This window comes from Abrus precatorius, unplaced genomic scaffold (genome assembly GCF_003935025.1).
Source record: "Abrus precatorius isolate BTA unplaced genomic scaffold, Abrus_2018 Scaffold3, whole genome shotgun sequence".
NCBI lineage: Eukaryota > Viridiplantae > Streptophyta > Magnoliopsida > Fabales > Fabaceae > Abrus > Abrus precatorius.
This window is the reverse complement of record NW_020874373.1, coordinates 3,023,481-3,044,149: the sequence shown is the minus strand read 5'-3', so window position 1 is coordinate 3,044,149 and position 20,669 is coordinate 3,023,481. Positions and strand designations below refer to the sequence as shown.

The 20,669-nt window shown below is 30.9% G+C and overlaps 4 protein-coding genes across 4 annotated transcripts; 2 read left to right on the top strand and 2 right to left on the bottom strand.

Annotated features, from left to right (window-relative positions):
* Window positions 1-37: 37 nt before the first annotated feature.
* Window positions 38-2,213, bottom strand: LOC113860919 (secoisolariciresinol dehydrogenase-like). The gene is made up of 4 exons (XM_027493484.1): window positions 2,210-2,213; window positions 2,062-2,137; window positions 1,271-1,611; window positions 38-486 (listed from the first exon to the last, which is right to left on the bottom strand). Exons 1-4 carry the CDS (start codon window positions 2,211-2,213, stop codon window positions 38-40), a joined length of 870 nt encoding a protein of 289 aa, XP_027349285.1.
* Window positions 2,214-3,395: 1,182 nt separating this feature from the next.
* LOC113860915 (IAA-amino acid hydrolase ILR1-like 7) lies at window positions 3,396-4,772 on the top strand. The gene is given in 5 exon segments (XM_027493470.1): window positions 3,396-3,476; window positions 3,571-3,885; window positions 4,087-4,206; window positions 4,346-4,528; window positions 4,530-4,772. Coding segments are annotated over 5 exon segments (942 nt in total).
* A 1,393-nt stretch (window positions 4,773-6,165) lies between these two features.
* LOC113861907 (uncharacterized protein At5g41620-like) lies at window positions 6,166-9,289 on the bottom strand. The gene is made up of 3 exons (XM_027495010.1): window positions 8,773-9,289; window positions 8,464-8,586; window positions 6,166-7,884 (listed from the first exon to the last, which is right to left on the bottom strand). The coding sequence occupies exons 1-3, from the start codon at window positions 9,211-9,213 to the stop codon at window positions 6,475-6,477; spliced, it is 1,974 nt and encodes a 657-aa protein (XP_027350811.1). The 5' UTR covers window positions 9,214-9,289; the 3' UTR covers window positions 6,166-6,474.
* A 6,118-nt stretch (window positions 9,290-15,407) lies between these two features.
* Window positions 15,408-18,852, top strand: LOC113860914 (lysosomal Pro-X carboxypeptidase-like). The gene is made up of 10 exons (XM_027493469.1): window positions 15,408-15,758; window positions 15,862-16,051; window positions 16,186-16,319; window positions 16,977-17,089; window positions 17,205-17,325; window positions 17,688-17,843; window positions 17,960-18,115; window positions 18,417-18,496; window positions 18,583-18,632; window positions 18,722-18,852. The coding sequence occupies exons 1-10, from the start codon at window positions 15,408-15,410 to the stop codon at window positions 18,850-18,852; spliced, it is 1,482 nt and encodes a 493-aa protein (XP_027349270.1).
* The last annotated feature ends 1,817 nt before the right edge of the window (window positions 18,853-20,669 follow it).

Below are 20,669 nucleotides of genomic sequence, written 5' to 3'. Positions count from 1 at the left end.
AATATCACTTAAGCTTGCTTCTTCATGGTAGACAAAATCAAGACTGTGGGTACTGAAACATATGGAACGAGGGATTAACAATGCTGAAGCCTCCGTCTATGAGCAGATTATGGCCACTGACGTACCTTGAATCATCACTAGCAAAATAAAGTGCAGCATTAGCCACATCGTCAGCTTTAAGGGTGACACCTTTGAGATTAGCGAGGGAGTTCATGACATTTTCAAGATCCTCGTCCGTAGCTCCAACGAACTTGGTGGCCAAGGGAGTAGCAAGACAATAAGGTGACAAGCAATTGACCCTTATCCCGAATTGTCCAAGTTCAACCGCTGCATTTTTAGTTAGGCCAACCACAGCATGCTTAGCACAACAATAAGCATGTGAGGCAGCACCACCAAGGTAAGAGCTTATGCTAGCCGTAGAGATAATGCTACCACTACGAGCTGGGATCATGGCTTGCGCCGCGTGCTTTATGCCGAGGAAAACACCTGTTAAACTTAGCATTCACATATTAGACACTACATATAGTACATATAGATACCATATGATATACGTATGAAAATATACTTTTAAATTTTTATATGCACTCATTTTTTTATATATTTATTCTTCGTTTCGTTTCTTTTCTCTTTCTTTTTAATACAAATCACATATTTTATTTACTTATTTTCCTTTTATTCTTATCTCTCTCTTGACTCCGACCACACCACAAATAGTGATTTCAAACTACAATTTTTCTATGAAAATATAGCATTTTAAAATTCATTAGTAATATTAATATAAAATAAAAATCTCAAACTACTAGATAATTTATATTTTAAAAATGAGTATAAATCATTTTATGAATAATAAAATACTATAATTTATTTAATTATTGTGATATTTTAATTTATAGGTATAAAATTTTTTAAAGTACAAGTAAAAAATTATAAAATATAATTAGTAATAGGATAATATTCCAACTGCATTTTTGTTATAAAGATTGACTTAACTTCAATTTTTTTTTCTTTTAATCTATACTATTCTGTGTCAAATTTTTTATTTGATCGTATCAACATTTGAGACTAAAAGCAAAAATTTATTAAAAGATAAGGATTAAAATACAAAATATTTTTTAAATTTTTTATAAAAAAAAATTGCTAAACTATGAAGGAAAAAATATATATTTAAACTTAAAATATTTATGTAACACTGTCTTTTGAAGCATTCATAATTTCTGATTCGAAGTGACAATATTAATAATATTCAGAAGTGTTGTGCTTCCTTAAATACCTGTGACATTGACGCTAAGTACACGCTCGAAATCTGCCTTATCATTGTCAATGATTCGAGACTTATTGGGATCAGCTATGCCAGCATTGTTGAACATGATGTCTAGCTTCCCATAAGTTTCAACGGCTTTGTCGACGGCACTTTTGACTTGGTTCTCATCAGTAACATCGCAATGAACATATAAACATGTCGATGAACCTATGGATTGAGCAACAGAATGTCCTAATTCGTCTTGAATGTCTGCGATCACTACTTTAGCTCCATGCTCAGCGAATACTTCTGCAGTGCGTTTGCCAATTCCACTTGCTCCACCCGTTATTAACGCCACTTTTCCTTCAAGCCTGAGCAAAAGAAAAAGATTCACTATAACCCTTTATTCCAACACCGTGTCCTTTCGATTTTTTACTTAACTCTTTAGATATATCATCATATCCTTTTCTCTGTCTTTCCAATTAATTAAAAAGTAATTAATTAACACAAACGAAAGAGGCTGATAATTACGAGAGACATGCTTTTTAACTACTTGTCACTCTTGATTGGAAAATATGACATAAAACGATAAAGTAATTTCAATCCGCTTATAACAATTAGGCGATTTTAAATTCAAATGTAATTAATAAAATTAAAGAACATACATTAACATCAAAACATTGAAGTCTAATTTATTTTTCGGGGGGACCCAAAATGAGAGCCATCGGCACGAAGTTCGTAGAAACTAATTTTATTGTCATTACCAACTAAAATTTATCATGAAATTATCAAAACTCAATCATTTGTTCCCTGGTACATACCTTCTGTTGAGTGCAGAGATCGAAGTTGCCATTGATATGACCTCGGAGAAAAAAGGAAAGGGGTGGGAGGATCGATCTGTTAGGATTCCAAATGAAGAGAAAAGCTTAATAGAAAATGGCAAACATGAAGTAGGTCAAATAAAGTCACTCATATTTTACTAAATCTTATTGGGATATACGCACACTATGGCAAACAATGAATATTAATTAGTACAAAGGATTAACTTATTTAAATAAAAAAATATAACTGCATAATTTAAGTACATAAAAGTTGCTGCAGTCTTGGCTCCTTGTGTTGTATATATATATAATTCCACTTCAGATTCAGAATTAATACGACAAGGTTAGGTCCAGGTGCGGACTAAGAATAATTAAGTTGGAATCTTATCCTGGAGAGTTGAACACTGCTTGCTTTCCCAATTTTAAGATGAGCTACTTCAAATTTAATTTGTTTTAAAAATAAATTAGATTGTTTAGAACAAACCTGCTCTTTACAAAATATGTTTAAAACTCGATAATTCGTAAAGAAGGATAAAGCTCAATGCCGCACATTTAATGCATCTGTCTCAAAACAACTACCTTAAACTCATTTGTATAAATTATAATAGTTTAAATATATTAAATTACCTAATAAGATAAATATTAAACTGTGAATTGAATATTTGTAATTGTATTCAAAATTATTAAATATTTAATAATTAGTCAGCAAAATAATAAAGAAATATTGAAAATAAATTTACAAGTTTAAGTTACGTAAAATAAACAATATACATTTACGTATTCTTAAGGATAATATAGATAAAACAAAAACATGTTTTAATAAAATCATTTTGAATATTATTTTAAAAAATATACCAATTTCAAGAAAGTAATGCACTAATTGGCTGGTAAAAAAGAAGGCTGTCTTTGAACCTTACTCAAGATTAGGTGCGGAAAAAAGTGAGGGGTTGGAAATACAAAGTGTATAAACTTTATTCATTACACGATGATAGATGAAATTGAGTTAAAGTGTAACTTTTATTGTTTAGTGATTGGTGGGATGGAGAAAGGGCGCATCTTCGGCAGAAATCTTTATTAAACTTGCTAGTTATTGTTCCTTAACGTTAATGAGATTTAATCAAATTAATGGACTTTGCTTTAACAATATTATGCGAGTAATTTTATTTTTTTAATATTATTGTGCATGAAACAAAATTATTTCATGATTTAATAAATATTTTGAAATTTAGTTTAGTCTTATATTTTTTTACTTTATTTTATATCATTTTTAAAATTAAACATAAAATAATTGTTTATATTTCGTTAATTAATTAACAAAAGATAAACAATATTTTATGTTTAATTTCCATGATGCTCACGCAACAATGCCGCTTGGAGCGGCTAAATTACTTCATGAAAGGCGCCACAAATTAAAGGTAGAGCTATTTATTCTTAAAATATATGTGTAATTATGTATATATGTGCCCAATTTTACAGCCTGAGATGGTATATATATTTTGAATTTTTAAGGGAACTGTAAAACTTGTGTTCCAACCAGCTGAAGAGGGAAAAGCTGGGGCATTTCATGTATTAAAAGAAGGTGCACTCGATAACGTGCAAGGTTTTCTGGGACTTCATGTTTCGCCACATATTCCAGCTGCAACCATTGCTTCTCGTCCTGCTCCAATGCTAGCTAGTTCTGGGAGGTTTCTAGTCACAATTCGAGCCAAAGGTGGACATGCTGCGTTTCCTCATCTCAATAAAGATCCAGTTTTAGCAGCATCTATGGCTATAATTGTACTTCAACAAATTATTCAACGAGAAACAGACCCTTTACAACCTAAGGCAATTTATCCCAAGCTACTCTAAATTATTATTTTATACGCAGAGTTTCATACTTATTAATTCTTTACTTGATGCTACTTCTGGATTTTTGTTATATGATAAAATTACATAGTAAAACTACAAGTTGTAATTAATTCTATTAGTTCCTTGATATAATTTGCATGCAACTATTGTAATTTGTACACCAGGTCTTAACGGTAGCTAGGGTTTGTTGAGCGTAACCATACAGGCAACCTAATCCCGGAGAAGGTTGAATTTGGAGGAACATTTCGGAGCTTCACTGCACAAGAACAATCCTACATTCAGAAGAGAATTAGAGAGGTAGAAATATATAGTATATCTTTATGCATATCATGTCTCCACCTTGTATTGCATCAAATGCCAATTATTAATATATTTTTTTCATAATTTTAATATGTTTTGACGTAAATTTTAATGAAAAAATATTTATTATTTACAGGTTATAGAGATGCAAGCAGTGGTTTATGGATGCAGTGGCACAGTAGATTTCATGGAGGACAGAATGATGCCTTACCCTCCAACTGTAAATGACGAAGCATTATATGAACACAATAAAAGGGTGGGAGAAGCTCTACTTGGGAGAAGCTCTACTTGGGAAGCACAATGTGAAGTTTTCTCCGTTGTATATTGCAGCAGAAGACTTTAGCTTTTACACCCAGAAAATGGCGGCGTCTTTTTTCGTAATTGGAATATACAATGAGACGATGAATTCAGGGACACAAACGCACTCGCCGTACTTTGTTCTTGATGAGGAGGTTCTTCCCATTGGAGCTGCTTTTTATGCAGCTGTTGCTATCTCTTATTTCGATAGCCAACTTCCCTTACTGAATAAAATGATTCCAGAAGTGAATTTTACATCTACATGAAAAAAAAAAGGCAACATTAATTCTAAACCTGATTCAACCCTTCTTCTCTTATGAATAAAATGAGTGTACGGTCATGTCCACCCGCGTGAGTTCACCTAAATTTTCATGAGTGATCAATCTTCTTACATAACACCATTATCTGATACGTGTGGAAAATTGTGCATACATAACACCAGGAAAGAGATACAATGAGTGAGAAAAAGGTGTGAAAATGGATTAGAAAAAAAAAAAGGGAAAAACGTTGAAGGTTGAACCCAATTTTGCTCACTTGTTATAACTAGCGTCAAGAGATCTCTCTGAAAACAAATGACCATCAAAATGGACAATCAAACATGTGGTATTCTTTTTGTTTTTGTTCTTGGTCATTCTCCATGGGGTATTCTAAGTCGTGTACTTGAACAGTATAGAATAACTAATTAACTTTGTTTTTTTTTTAATTCAAGAATAACTTGGGCTCCCATGTTCTATATCGGCCTGCAAATAAGTGGGCTAATGTCTTTGACCCACATCTAAACAGCAGGCTCGTGGATCAGTCCGCAAGTTGTAAATATTTAGTCGGCTGGCCCTTTTAATTGGACAACATTAAAAAAAAAAAAAGAAAACAAAAATAGCAATGTGTTTTCTTTGTTTTTGGTGAAGATTGGAGAGCAACATTTTCTCCTTAAGATTGCCCTCTTCGAATTTTCCCTATAACTGGTGCCCCACAAGTTAGAGAAGTGTCCCCACGAAGAAGCTCAGAAAAGAAGTGCTGACAACACAAAATGCACTGGACATAGGCTTGTTCGTGAGCTAGCCCTGAGCTAGCCCTGAAGGGATAAAAAAGAGAGCATAATTTTTTAAAACATAAGAAAATTATAAAATATTTATAAAAATAAATAAAACATTAATAAAGTTATATTAATTTACATTTTATTTCATTGACTTTATATAAACTATTTTAAACTAAAGAAACTTTTTTCTTTGCGTTTAAGGAGATATTGAGTTGCATTCTCATCGATCATTACTCATATTCTAAATGTGAATTGTCTTTGGTCAGATTCTAGCCATTGATCATTCGTTGAAAGACATAAACTAATAGTGCTGTACTTGACCTAAGTTGGGAAACAATCTGTGTACTTCCAAGTTATATTATTATAAGAGATATAACACGTGTGCTTTCTGTGAAGCTACTCCAGGTAAAACAGTGTGTGTGTGTGTGCATGTGTGTGTGAGAGAGAGTGTTCTTTTTCACTCCCAATTTAAAATTACGTAGTTCTTTGAATCAACTTAAAAAAATTAATTGAAATAGTTTTCTTTGTCAAATTCATCTAACATGATGTTCTTTTTCTAGTTTTTCAAGCATAATGAGCTTGACCTTGCGGATCATGCTAATAATTTGTCAAAGTTATGTTCGATGTGAAAATCAAACCAATTCGGATTCGTCGCTAGTTGAGTACCATGTGGGAGAGAAAGTGATCTCCTTAAATACAGAATGTTCTTAATCAACTTCAGCATATGTTACAGGACAACACAAAAACTCGCCGGTTACACTTTATAACATATGTTCTGAACTCTATAAACACAACCATTCTTAGATGGGAAAAAGCTTCTTTCAGCTTCTACACCAAGTGGCTAGCAGGTCTATGATATTTGCTTTCCAGCAAATATAAATAGGTATAGACTTAGCAAGTAAAACATTGGGTCAAAAGATGTGAGCATTTTCTTACCTTTTAGCCTTTCTTACATTCTGGCCCTCACTCCTACCTTCACCTAACCTTGATTTTAGACCATTTCCCTGCACTGAAATGGGTCTCTCTTGAAAGTTATTTGCAATCTCTCGTGATGGCCAAGGCTGTCTAGTTGGACTGGCATAACCTCTGGAAGATCCAAGCTTAGAACTAGCTAATATTTGATCCCTTAGACCTTTCACTGATTTATAGCCTTGCATTTCATCCACATAACCTTTTCCTTGGGCTTGCTTTTCCATTTCATAAAAACTTTCCCAATCTATCCCATCTCCTGAATTTTGAAGCCTCTCAGATTGGACTCCCCATTCTATTCCATCTGATATGCTTCTTTGCAGGGATGTGCTTCTCCTTGAAGCTCTCCCAGAGGTAGACTTCCTACCTTTCACCTCTTCCTCAATTGGATACCTTCTCGTATCAAATCTATTTTCAGAAGGGTACGCCCACTTATAACTCTTGTTGTTGTTGTCCATATTTAACTCTATAGAATGCAGATCACTTTCAGCAGATTCCTCCTCACATTCTACTCCATTGTCAACCTCTCCTCCATCATCGTCTCTATCTTCAATGTGATGGGAACCTAATCGGTTTCTACCTAGATATGCAGCAATTTCTTCATCGTTCAAGTGAGTGGAACTTCTACCTTTTTCCCTAACTTGTTTGCTTCCTAGAAAAGCTTCAAGTTGATTTCTGAGCTTATCAACAGCAGCATTTTTTTCCTCAAACTGATATTTTGCCTCGGAGAGCTTCTTTTGGGCTCTCTCCTCCCGTAACATATCAGTTAACTGCATCATTTCCTTTTCCTTCTCTACCTCTTCACAAACTTTTGTAGACACTCTCTTTTGTTTCTCTATCTCAGGTTTATCTTCACCAACATCTCTTGCCAACTCATCACATACCTGTTCAATAATTTCTCTTGCTCTCTTCTCACTTTCAAGTTCTTTGACCACCTTAAGAAGGGAGGCTTTGGTCTCGGCCAGTTCTCTCCCAAGCTTCTTGTTCAAGCTTTCAAACCGTCTCCTCAGCTTCCTCTCTACATCGAGTTCTCCAGCAACAGATTCAATTGCAGCCTCAACAATTTCTTGCTCCTTGTTTTTCCAAGCAGCCTTTTCTTCAGCAAAACACTTCATCAAGTAATTAATCTCACTCTGATCCGACCGCTGTTCCTGGATTAGCTGGTTGACCTGTAGGCGAGCCCTCTCCAGTTCAGCATGCAAAGCTGAGATAAGGGACATGCTCGAAGAAGGACGATCTTCATGACCCCACATGCGGTTTATAATTTTAAGTAGCTCTTTGGATGTCGTTAAAGCATTACTAACATCTTTTAGACGTGTTTTAACTCCAACAGTAGATGAAGCAGGGGTCTGTGCTCGAGATCTGGTTTCAATCTGTTAAAAAAAAAACCACCAAGATGCTACTGTAAAGAGACGTGCACATCAGATATTATTTTTGAGAATTTTAAATTTTCAGAAGGGGATTATCAATGAGAAGTGCATGAAAGGGTGTTTTGTGCCAGGGTAAATTTAAAACCGTATAAAAACAATAAAGAACAAAACAGAACCTCCATTCAAAGTAACTAAAAAATGTAAATTTAACTCCGGTATGTAGCTTGGCCATTCTGATATGAATAGAGAACCTCGCCAAGCTATATTTATAATATATTTCAGTATAAATATTCTATTCACGTATAATGACAAAGTCATACTAGTACATTTATTAAAATTATATTTACTCGATTAATAAGGGTGTCAACAAGGGACCGTTTGCATTTGTGCATACAAATCCTTTGCAGTTAGCACCACAGCATTTTCATTGTAACTCAAAGAAGCTCCTAATTTATCAAAAAAAAATAAAAATGTTTGTATACATGACAGTGCATTTCACACTAGAGGAATATATTTCAACACCCAAAACCATCGCACAAACAAAAAACCTCCAACGAGAGTAACAAAGAACAGATTAGATACCTCCATGAGACTGACATTGCTAAGAGAGTCTAAAGGGCCAACATGATGTTCTGTGAGCCTCGGCCTGTGAGAGATAGACGGAGTTCTTTTATGGCGACTACCAGCTCCAGATCGATCCATTCTCTACAAAAACAAAAGTGAACAGTAATCAATCACCATTAATGCTTTTCAAAATTCCAAACAACATGATCTGGACTCCGAATATTCCACATTTTATGAATTAATATTTAATTCACAACAAGTAGTATATACTATAAAGTTCATTATAATTCCTATTTAGTTAACAAAAAAAAATTAAATTCAAAGGACCTCGGATACAGGACTATGTGATGGATCGGACAAATGTGGAGGCAAGGAACCAGAACGCATGGACCTAGCGACTCTTTCCCTTGCTCTGAGTTCCTTCTTGGACCTCGTGCCGTCCTTGACGCTGGGTGAAGGAATCTCGTTCATCTCCCACAGCGTGGCGGCGAGCTTCCTCGCCGACACGGGAACTTGGCGGGGCTTGGTCCCCGACTGCGACGGCGGGTACTTGGGAGAGTCGAGTGTTCGGAGCGGAGATCTCGAGCTCATGAGTCTCCATGTGGGAACGGGCGTAGTGGATCCGCCCCTCTTACCCACGAGAATAGCCCTTTTGAACCTATAGTTGTGAAGCACGGAGGACGATGACGATGCGGACGAGGAACAGCCTCGTTTTCGGATCTTCCCAGGAATCATCATGTCCATGCTGCTTCGGTTTTGCCTCAGCATCACCAACCCTCAGCTTCGGTGCCGCTAGATTTGACGAGCGCAGACAGGCATAGCAATTAGCATTAGCAAGAGCAGTAAAGAGAGAAAGAAAGAGGGCAAGTGTAATCAGGGGCGACCTACCCCAGTGGGTGTGGACACGTGTCTCGCTCTAAGTGGTGGTTTGAAATGACGTAGGAGTGATTGAAGGGTGCGTATGAAGGAAAGTAGCGAAGATTGGGTGGAGTGGTATAATAGCGACACCATGTACGCCGCTTTTGGCAGTTGGCACCCTCACTCACCTCTCAATCATCATTATGACCCCAACATTTGACTTTGACAACTATTCTCGTTTCGATTCTCTTCGCAGGTTCAGCTTCAGCTCAACTTCTCCCCATTTCGTTGTCGTTTTCCTTTTTCTTTCTTTTTTCGGAGAGTTAAATGTTTTTTTATAATATTGTTTCATTCATTTCCTTTTTTATACAATTCAAGTACATAAATTCGTAAAAATTATCAAATATAAAAATTTTTACCGATAAACTTCCAATATATATAGGCTTAAAGTAATTCATCAAGGAACAATTAATTAAGTAAATAATATAAATTTTTAGAAATATTAATCAAACTAAGGGAATTAAGTTTGTGTTGAAGATTTTAGAATTTTGCAAGCAAAATATCATTAATTCTGTAAGATTCAAATTAAGCATGTGACATTCGACCGTGTCCTTCCCTTTATATGTATGTTATCGTCTCCCTCGCCATCTTTTCACTTGAAATATAAATCCATCAATGTATGGAAGAAGCAAAGTCACATGCAAGTAACAGCACTAATAAAAATTATTTGACACAATAAAATACTATAGTTGTGAAAGGTTTGTACTTTTGAAACTAATTTGAGTTCTAAAAGAAGGTTTTGCGGGTGTTCAAAGTTCAAAATAAGTAAAGACTTGTTTGACCCTGTACAATATTATCATCTTTGTTTCCTAAACTATCATAACCTTATTGTTGTTGCTCTTCATGTTCATTTCTTGAAATGACAATAGAAGAAGGGATTTGTGCCAAAAATTGATAAAGACAAAGTAAGACTCAAACCAAAACATAGTAAAATTATAAAGATCAATACCAAAACGTAATGACAATCTCTAGGGAATGGGTGGGGACCAATCTTATGATTGAGAACTTGTCTGCTGGCATTCTTGTATTGTGTAATGAAGAAATTTAGAAAAAACGTATATGATGTAATAAAGAAATAATAATACATAGATACGAACAAATATTACATAACTAATTCAAAATTACCATCATGACCCATTTCGGAACATTTTTTTATATATGGATATTTTTTTTCAAAATTCAAAAAATATGGAAGTTTTTACAAAATTACAGAAATATGATTTTTTTGAAAAATTGTTATTGGCAACTTTAGGCCAAAAATTGACATTAGCGACTTTTGATGTAGTTTTTAAATATTTAATTATTTTTTAAAAAATTGTCATTGGTGACTTTTAATTTTTTTATATTTTTTTAAAAAAATGCTATTAGCAACTTTTAAAATTTTATCACTCTTTTATTTTTTTATCTCTGAATATTTGTACTACACAAAAAATTAATAATAGTGATTTTTGAACTCTATATTCCTGTAATTTTGTAAAAAATCTTATATTTTTTGTATTTTAAAAAAAACCATATAAAAAAAAGTAGTCATAGATAACTAAGTATCATAATAATATACATTATTGGTATAAGTTTTTTATATTATCAATTAATTAAAAATATTATAATTATTTTTTAAAGATTATTACAGAAATTTATATAAAAGCCCATAACTAAATGACACTGTTAAAAAATTATGTATATTTTCAGTATGTTTTAATTAAAATTTTTAATGTAATTAAGTAAACAAATTATTAATTTTACTAAAATGTGATTATAATCAATCAAAATTACACATGTTAAATAATTTTAAATAACTTATGCAAAGAATTGTGATCAATAAATGACAACTTCATGTTCCAAAGTTCCAATCTCCAAAGTATAGGTCATTTTCTTAAGGAAAATAATTTACAAGTTACTACATCCATATATATTTCACCAAGTTGAAAACTCTAATACACATCAAATCAAGATTCTGACATAATTTGTGTATTTAAGCATCATAGTAATTTGAAAATAACATGAATTCTTTTTATACATAATGATATATATAAAAAAATTACAAATAATTTTTAAAAAAAATTCACATTATGTATCTATTTACAGTGAAAAATCGCAGAATGTAAATAAATAAATTCAAAAATAATTTGAAAACTGAATTTAGATTCTCTTAAGTTCTTTTAAGTGTATTATTAACGTAACGATTCAAATTAACGTCACAAAGTGTGAACTTAAGTAGGAATAATAGAACAATGATGAAATAGAAAGCAGTATTAAACTGAACTTAAAAGAGTTTACAAAATCGTACTAAACAAAGACGTAATTGCAGAAATAAATAGTGTAAAATGAACAAGTAAATAAACTGGAATTAAACTGTAGAAATGTAAACTTACGACTCTCAGTAATGAACAACAACTATTGTGAGTCTTTTAATAGTTAGTATTTGAATCGGTGCAGAATTTCAGTGTGTAGAGAGTTTGGGTGCAATGTTTGAGTGCAAAAAGTCGTCATCTGGGAATATGAAGCTTCGTAGTATTTATAGGCAAATAGACCAGCAATGTTCTCTTCATTTTCTGGGCACTTTTCTGTAATTGTCCTCTATATGTGCTTGCCTTCAACTGTTGTTGCCTATTATCCACAACTACTTCTGATCGTGCTGACGGTTGTGGCTTCTTCCATAACTGTTGTTGTCTACGATCTTTCTTTGTATCTCAAACCTTCATCTAATGAAAATTGTTGGTAACTGATGATAACTGCTTTGAACCTTGTAATTATTTTAATATCACTTTCTGGATTCTATCATGTCTCTTACTTAGAATAATTCCCTGCTCAATTCCTTTTTTGACTAATTCTGAAAGAAATCTAGGAACTCATTTAATATTATGGCCTTATAATAGTTTCTTTATTCGTCTCTATTTTTTGACCAATTTTGAAAGAAATCTGAGATCTTATTTAGTTTTGTGGACTTAGAAAATTTTTCTTGTCAGTTTTTACTTTTTGACCAATTTCGAGGGGAATCTGATATCTCATTTAGTCTTATGGACTTATAATATTTTTTTCTGTCAGTTTTCACTTTTCAACTAATTCTGAGAAAAATTTGAAATCTTATTCAATCTTGTGGATTTAGAATATTTTTCTATTAGTTCTCACTTTTTGACCAATTCTGGTTATTTTCAATGCAAGAACTAAAAAATTCTCAAAACTCCTTGAAAGGCCACCCTCTTTTTGATAAAAAAATGGGCCTATTCATGTCCTATCAAAACTACTCAAAATATGACTTTCTTATAGAGGTTTTACAATTCTTCAAATATTTTTGAAATGTAGCCTTTTATTCAACAAAGAATGAAACCTTCATAACCTTTTAAAATGTCTTGAAATATAACCTTCAACAAAGAGTAATGATCTTTTATTAGTTTTCATATAAATGAGTCGAAAGGCAACTTCTTTGACAAGTTTTAGGTTTGAATTTTTACAGTCTTTTAACTTATCATGGTAAATGAATCTATGATTCTCTTTGATTTTTGTAGTTGAAGGTCATGCCACTGAACTTCAAAATGTATTTCTCCTTAAAAAAAATGTAATTTATTTTTTACTACAAAAGTATGGTAGAGGACTTTATAACTTAGAAAAATTTTTCTTTCCCAAATACTATATTATTATTATTATTATTTTAAACTCTCAATTATAATTTTTTTTCTTTTAGAATATGTTACTGTTTTCTTATCTCCCCGTATATTTGGTACTAGCCACACTCACTCATCGTGAAAAGAGCAAACACTGAATGAATTTGGATTTATATGTAAACAACTTATCTGTCCTCTGTCGCTTTTTCGCAATGATTAAATCCATATTCGTGGTTGAAACTTTAAACAAGGAGAAATTCAAGGAGAAGAAAAAAAGGCAAATTTGATTTAAAGCAGGTAGCAGTTCATGCTTCATGAGTTCATGTCACATGCATTGTGTTTTGACTGTTTTCATTTGCCCCCTCTCTCTTTCTCTATTCCCTTTCTTTCTTTCTTTTTTTCCCCTGAAATCTGTTTTTTTACTATTTCTTCATACTTTATTCCTCCTCACAGAGTTTCCACTATCATTGCGATTCATATGGACCTAACAGTGATTGGGCAACAACTTGTGTAGCCTATTGTATCCCTCTTCGATCAGATGCTTCACGTTTTATTTGTAAATTTGATTATTTGGCATTGCGAGTTTATGATTGCAAATGGAATGAACATTGAACTAAAAGGGAAGAAAGAGCATCCGTTCGAGACCTTTCTTATTTTAATGTCGATGAATAAACACCTGTTGCTAACCTTTCTCATGTCAATTATGTGAAAGTTAACGCGTTTCACATTTTATTAAGATGAAAATACTCGTAAGTACTTCCATTGCTATTTCATTTAAATCGTTAATTATGTCAATTATGTATATAAATAAAGTATTAACTAATTTTAAATTAATATCAAATTATATATATATATATGTATATATTATGTAATTGAAACTTTTAATTTAATAATTGATTTTAATATTAAATTATTTAATGAAAAATTACCAAACAGTAAAAGGTAAATTAAACTTACATCAAATATAATTTAATTTTAACTCTTAAAATTGAATTTAAGAAATACAACATAGTAAAATTTTTTTAAAAAATATTTATATACTTCATAATTTTAATACATTGAATGTATTATTTTTTTAATAAAAAATTATATTTCTAGATGCTTAAACTCAAATTTAAAATTAAGTTTGAAGTTAATAAAGCTTAAATTAAAACATATTGTTTAAAATGCAATAGAAAAAAATTATAAGATAAAAAGTATTTTCATTATATTTTAATATGATTAAAAATATATTTTTAATAAATTTCAAGATAAATACATAATTATTTGTGTGTTTTACATTAATTTGACTTTAGTTTTTGAAAAATGTTTAGTTATATTTTGGTCAAATATTTGAATCCTCACAGTGAGGCATCAAACTTGCACGGAAAAAATGGAATAGAAGCCGAAATCGCGTGGAACCACGGCCTCAGCACGATCTGGATGGTCATGACAAGTCAACTTTAACTTACTGCGGTCCTAATTCTCTTTGTCATCATGATTTTAATTTAGATTAATTTTAAATTAAAAATTTATCTTAAACTTTTGTTGGTTCTTTAGCTAATAAGTTATTCAAATTTTACTTTTAATTGATTTAACGTTTTTATCGACTTTTGATGCTCTTAATCATTGACTTTTTACTTTCAATAAATAAATAAAAATTATTAAAATGGTATATTTAAAATAATTTATTAAAATAATATAAAAACTAAAGAAAATATTTCTTTTTACTCTTTTAAAACTACATAGCGTCACGTTACGAACTTTTAAAAGTAAAATTTAAATTGCACGTCATTAGATATAAAAAGGTTAAAATAAATTTTTCTCTAAAATTGAGAATTTAAGTAACAAAAATTTATAATTTTAAAATTAAAATAAAGATTTCTCTGTTAAACAAAATTAATGATAATTTTACATAAATAAACTAACGTACAAAATAATAATAATTGACGACATAATTAACTAACTTTTTAAAATATTCATTGTATGTTAAATTATGAGTGCATTTCTTTTTTCATAAAATAATCAATATTGAAAAGTCGCATTACATATGTGACTAATTTAAATTGAGATTAATAAAATCATCATAGATCAATAAAGTTGATTCTCTATGTTTTTAATATAATTGGATTCTAGAAATACAAACTTACTAGTTTCGATTAAGTTAGAAATTAGAATATATAATACGTGTTTGGTGTTATCTATTAGGTCAATAGTAAAAATTTGTGATAGAGAATTTTAAAATAATAATAATAATAGAAGATTAGCCGGCTCATCATATCGTATTAGGAATGCAAGCAATTGAGGTTGGCTACTAAAGCCAAAATTGGACAAGACCGTAACATCGTAATATCCGTTTCTCGTAAGATACTCACGATTCGTATGCCTAATATGGGAGATATATAACCCATAGATGCGTAATACATTGATTTATTAAACTTAAAACTCCTCGAATCAGGAATCATGGCAATGAACTTGCACTTTACAATCATATGGTTTTCTTTATTTTATCTGCTGTGCTTCACACCAAGATTTCATTCTTCAAGGGTCCATCCAGTGCGTTCTTCCCAAAATGGGCTTTACACGACAAATTTCTTCACCCAAATACTCGATCACTTCAATTATAATCCCCAGAGCTACCAAACGTTTCAACACAGATATCTCATCAATGATACTTACTGGGGTGGTGCCAAGAAGAAAGCTCCAATCTTTGTCTACGCAGGAAATGAAGGGGACATAGAATGGTTCACACAGAACACGGGCTTCATGTTCGAAACAGCACCTTATTTCAAAGCCCTTTTAGTTTTTATAGAGGTATATGCCCCCCTTTCATTTTTGTACCCTTATGTGCTCGATTATCCAAATGCAAACCTTTTTTTACTCTTCAAATTATTTTCAAAAAATATATATAATGCAGCATAGATTCTATGGAAAATCTATACCATTTGGGGGGAACAAGGAGGTTGCAAATGCAAATAGCAGCACACTTGGATATATGAGTTCCACACAGGCATTGGCTGATTATGCCACTCTCATCATTGATCTGAAGAAGAATTTGTCAGCTACTGACTCTCCTGTTGTGGTGTTTGGAGGATCCTATGGAGGAAGTATACTCATATAAACTTAATTTCTCTAACAATAATATTTTATTAATTAATTATAACATTTTTTTTACCTATTTTAATTTTTAATAACTCAATCCCTCTCTTCCTAAGTATGAAATTCTGAATGTGTTTTCCAGTGCTTGCTGCATGGTTCAGGATGAAGTATCCGCATATTGCCATTGGAGCCTTGGCATCCTCTGCTCCAATCCTCCAATTTGTGGATTTGGTTTCACCATATACATACACTAACATCGTCACTCAAGACTATAAGGTATCTTCAGCTCACTCCACCATTATGGCTTAAATTTAACCCACCCCAAATATTAAAAGTGGTGGTTATATCCAAAAGTGATAATTTCCGAAAACTCTGATTTTTTTTATTATTATTATAAAAGTGAATTTTCTGCTGTCATGAAGCCGGTTATTAGTTTGTATGTTTGCTTTATTTGTGTCGAAGATTGTGAATTTCAACAAAGTGGAATAATTATTGGATTATGATTGAAATTTAGCCAAACCATAATGCTTAAATTAAAAGATTGGTGATTGTCTCTGAAAGTGGCGAGTTCTAAAATCAAATTATTTTGAATTATTAGCAATATTAATTATAGAGACTTCTTATTAATTTGAGTATTTAATTTGAGGGAAATATATTTCCATGATGAGTTTTTGTCATATGTTTTATTTAGTATAAAAGGAAATTAAGACGGTTTAATATATAATTCTAGATTGAATATCACGTAATATGTTATTAAATGTTACAAAAACTAAAAACGGAATATGTTTTCTCAAATCAAATACACCTTTAATTAATTACATTATGTTCATCCTCATTATTAATTCATTCCCGTCTTAGTATACGGTATACAAGTCCATATTGAAGAGTTATACGTTGACTTTCTTTCTTTGTTGCATGTAATATAATCCTTAGAGCGAGAGTGAGAATTGTTACAAAGTGATTAAAGGGTCTTGGAAGCAAATAGAAGACATGGGCCGAAGACCTGGAGGACTAGAACAACTACGGAAATCGTTCAGAATATGCAAGTGAGAGCATGACTTATACAAATCAACAAATCCTTCTATATTTTTCAATTCTTTTGATTCAGATCAGTTTCTATATATAACAGATGATAGTTTATTTATTCTTGTTTTTCTGAAGCAATATAAGCACAGATGATCTTGAAGGTTGGCTTCGAGCGGCTTTAAGTTATGCGGCCATGACAGATTATCCAACACCTTCCAATTTCCTCATTCCCTTGCCTGCTTATCCAGTGAGAAAGGTGTGCTAATATAATCTTACTTGACATTTTTAATATGTGAAACTTTAAACTAATTTAATTCACGAGTTATTGAAACAAAGGTAATAAAAAAACTTTTCAAATAAATTAGAGTAAAATTTTTTCTCATCTTTTGATGTTTATTAAATTATATATACATAAGCTTCTATTTAAAAAAAAAAAATTCCCTTTCTTAAAAATTAGCACGCACTACACGTGTTTTGAGACAAATTTCCTCTAGCAAATTTCAACATTATAGTATTTAGTTTTGAACTCGTTAAATTAAAATATACATGTAACAATTTGTTAAAAAAAATGCAAACCTGCACTTTATCACTTTATGACCATGAATTATGGTAGTCCAGATGTGTGAAGCAATTGATAACTTATCCACTGGAAACGAAACGTTCACCAAAATGTATGCAGCAGCTAACATCTTCTACAACTACAGTGGGACTGCGGCGTGTTTTGATTTGAATGGTAATTCGGATCCTCATGATCTCGGTGGATGGGGTTGGCAGGTATATATATATATATAATATTCTTGTGTTATTCTGCATTGCTTCTATGGCAAGTTTAGAATTTGCATATGAGCAACAGCATATCCATTATTCAACGATATGTTTTGTGCATGCAGGCATGTACGGAAATGATAATGCCCCTGGGTGGGAACAATGAGGACAGCATATTCCCAGCTTATAAATGGAACTTGAAAAACGTTCTCTCTTCCTGCAACCATGTCTATCACTTACAGCCAAGACCCCATTGGATTACCACTGAGTTTGGTGGCCATGTGCGTAGTAAATTTATCGCAAAACATAGATGTTGGTATCAAAATGAATTCATTGGTTATCGACATTAAATATTGATTTTAACTGGAGAACACTGTTAGTCTCACTAAAAAATATCATGTAATAATAGTATAACATTTATTTTATAAAAAAATTAAAATTGATATAGACATTATAAATTTATTCATAATGCATGATATTGTTAATATATGTACTAATAATATCTATTACAATAGTTTAATTTTCATTTATATAAAGGTTATACCAATAAATACAATTTTGAGATTCTTTCTTTCTTTACAGGACATTGAAAGAGTTCTGAAAAGGTCTGGAAGCAACATAATATTCTTTAACGGTTTAAGAGACCCTTGGAGCGGTGGAGGGTATAATCCTATAATTTCACAAAATACTCAAGTCACTGTTAAGGTCTCTTATGTGACACCAGCTAACTATAAGGTTGTTGTTGCAGGGTGTTGAAGAATATATCAAAAACGATAGTTGCCATAGTAGCCAAAGAAGGTTAGCTAGTTTGAAATTTTGAACCAATTTTACAATATTTCATTTTTTTTTTTCTGTTTTCTCCGTTTATTTGTGTGTTTTATAAGCAGGAGCTCATCATGTAGACCTAAGGTTCTCAACCAAAGAAGATCCAGAGTGGTTAAAGGATGTAAGGAAACAAGAGATAAAGATGATAGCAAGATGGATCTCACAATATTATGAAGACATAAAAATGAAATAAGGTTTTTATTCCCAACGTTATTTGGCCTTGAAATTTCGATGAACCGATATATTCCTTTTTCAATGTCACTGGGAAGATATTGAAGATTTGTTCAGGATTAATGAGGACAAAATACTGTTCACTGCTCATATTTTACTCACTATCGATTAGTAATATCTTTTGCGTTATCATGTCAATTAACATTTAAATTTGTGTTATAATTTAGGTATATTACTATATTATGTCATATGCACATAATTATGTGCGTTGACCTAATGATCGTATGGAGAAAAAAAAAACAAAAATAAATACTAATAATTAATTACACTTTGACTCTGTATTTAAATGTAAAATTTTAGATTTTATTGCTGATAAAATTATTTTGAAATTCTATTTAGAATTTAATTTAAATTATTAGTAATATATATATATATATGATTTTTTTCATAATGTTAATTAAACAATCCATAAAAAATGAAAATAATTATTTTTTTTACACAAAGGGTGCATTTTTCATTAAATAAAAAAATGAAACAAACGAACTCTTTATTTTATTTTATTTTATTTTTTAATTTTCTATTTTATATTATACATGTTTTATATATCTTGTTCAACTTGATGACCTGTTGGTAAAATCTGTTATCAAATACCAATTTAATAATATTAGTTAATTTTTATTTTTTAACTTTATTTGTATTTTTAGTTTTTATATTTTAATGTAGATGCAATTTTAGTCTCTTTAATTTTAATTACTTAAAGTTAGTTTCTTTAATTTTTTAAATTCTTATATTAAGTTTTTCACTCTAAATCAATATTTTTATTATATTTTATATATTTTATTTTATATTTAAATATTATATATATAATAAATTTATTTGTATAAAAATACAATTTTATACATTTATTATATTTTTATTAATTATTTTATCAATTAATAAATTTTAAAAATACTAATTACATTACTTTCTAATTATATCCTTAATTTTATTCAAATTTTAAAGATTTTAAGTGTTTATTATAAATGAAAGGGTATTGCTTTTGTTTCTTAATCGGTATATATTAGCCTCTTAAATAAATAATAAAAAATATAAAAAATAGTTTTCCCAATATTAAATGAAAAGAGATAACCTCTAACCTTTTTCTTGTTTTCTAAAAATTCTCAATGGAATGAGGCAAAATGAAAAAGGATCTATCCCGCCACTGTTATGTCTGTATCTGCTCCGATCCATTGTTGAAGCAATCAATTATTGAAGACTATCGACCACTTCAACTTGTAGAAGAATAAAATACATTTTTCTATTTTCTTTTTTTATCTTCCATTCATTTTTCCTAATATCTGTATTATTCAAAAATAAAATAAAAAATATAAGAACTTACCTCCTTCGTTATCATTTCGTCACCTTTGCTTTTCGGTATGCATTTTTATAGTTTTATTTTATCCTTAGCAGAAGCGCAAATACAAAACAACAGATTTACGTTTTATTCAATAAATACAATCAAATAAGATAAAATGCATTAATGTATCAATTTTTAACACCAAAATATAATGATTTATTATGTTTGAATGGATAAATTTAGAGAAAATACGGGAAAGTATTTTTATTTAATGTACTGTAAGTAAGAAAATAGATTCGTAACCATGAAAATGAAGAATCTGATCTGTACTGTAATATGTTCGTGATACAAATATAGCAGCGAGGAAACATTTAATTTGGTTTTTCGAAAAACTAATCATCAATATATTGATCTTTAAAAATGTAAAAAAAAATTAATTTTTAAATATTATAGTACAAACAAATTAGAGTAGTCTTTTCAAGGATTAATAGGTCTCACTAAAA